This window comes from Sesamum indicum, linkage group LG1, assembly GCF_000512975.1.
Source record: "Sesamum indicum cultivar Zhongzhi No. 13 linkage group LG1, S_indicum_v1.0, whole genome shotgun sequence".
Classification (NCBI taxonomy): domain Eukaryota; kingdom Viridiplantae; phylum Streptophyta; class Magnoliopsida; order Lamiales; family Pedaliaceae; genus Sesamum; species Sesamum indicum.
The window spans coordinates 11,308,450-11,309,432 of NC_026145.1; the positions used below are offsets into that span (position 1 = coordinate 11,308,450).

The 983-nt window shown below is 27.6% G+C and overlaps 1 protein-coding gene across 2 annotated transcripts in view; it reads right to left on the reverse strand.

Annotated features, from left to right (window-relative positions):
- Window positions 423–983, reverse strand: part of LOC105163022 (protein TIFY 10b-like) — a 2,302-nt gene continuing 1,741 nt past the window's right edge. For both annotated transcript variants that reach the window (XM_011081234.2, XM_011081227.2), the window contains one exon: window positions 423–728. In XM_011081234.2, the coding sequence (XP_011079536.1) occupies window positions 601–728 (128 nt within the window). In that variant the 3' untranslated portion in view covers window positions 423–600. The remainder of the gene's footprint in view (window positions 729–983) is intronic.

Here is a 983-nt window from a genome sequence, read left to right on the forward strand (position 1 = left end):
TATTAAATTCATTTCTTAATACTTACTAAATTCAAACCCCAAAAATTTTATGATAATAAATTATTGGATTATGAATATTTATTGTTTGAGCTATGTCTCATATTTATACTATGCTCCACATAATAATGAGTATGACTATCAGTAATTAGATAAATTAAAAAGGTTGTCCAGGAACTATTTATTCATATTTAAAGAGAATTTATAAGCTCATCAAACATATTATGAAATATTTTTAAAGCATATATATAAGATTGTTAGATCTTATTCTGAAAATAAACTTTTTAAATATTTAAATAGAATCAGACAATAAAGCGTATGAGAATTGCCAATTGCATTTATGTACTTAATATGATTATAAGTTGAAAAAAAAATTAAATTATTTATGAATTGCTTCACTTAAGAAATGTAAAGGTGATATATAATTAATAAGAATGAAAATGGGTTGTGGTACTCAAAGTGGTGAAGATCACTATGTACAAATATAATTTTTTTTTCTCTAGTAATTAATGACATATAACACTAACAAATACTTGAAAAAATCAAACAATTACAACAAACCTAGCTAGGAATTCTCTCAACTAAAAACTCAAATATGAAACCCTAATTGTTTGAAGTTGTAGTAGTGGAGAAATGGCTATAATTTGAGGTCAAGCTGCCCCTCATCTCCCTTGGAAGGAGAGGCTGCTGCTGCCTGTCCTTCAACTTGATAAGGCCCTCCACCAGCAGCCCTACACCGTAGACATGTGCAAGAAATTTCAATGTGTTAGATAATTCAACATAAATATGAAATTTATAACCATTTACTATCTCTAGCAGTAGCAATAATTGGGGTTCTGTCATCATATTTATTTATTATTAAAGTTAAAACTGTTCATTGATTTTTGAATACTAAAAAATTATCTTTGTTGAATTGTACGCCTTTTGATGGAAGTATTAGCCGATGAAAATGGACGTTCCATCCATTTATTGATGTAATTATCATA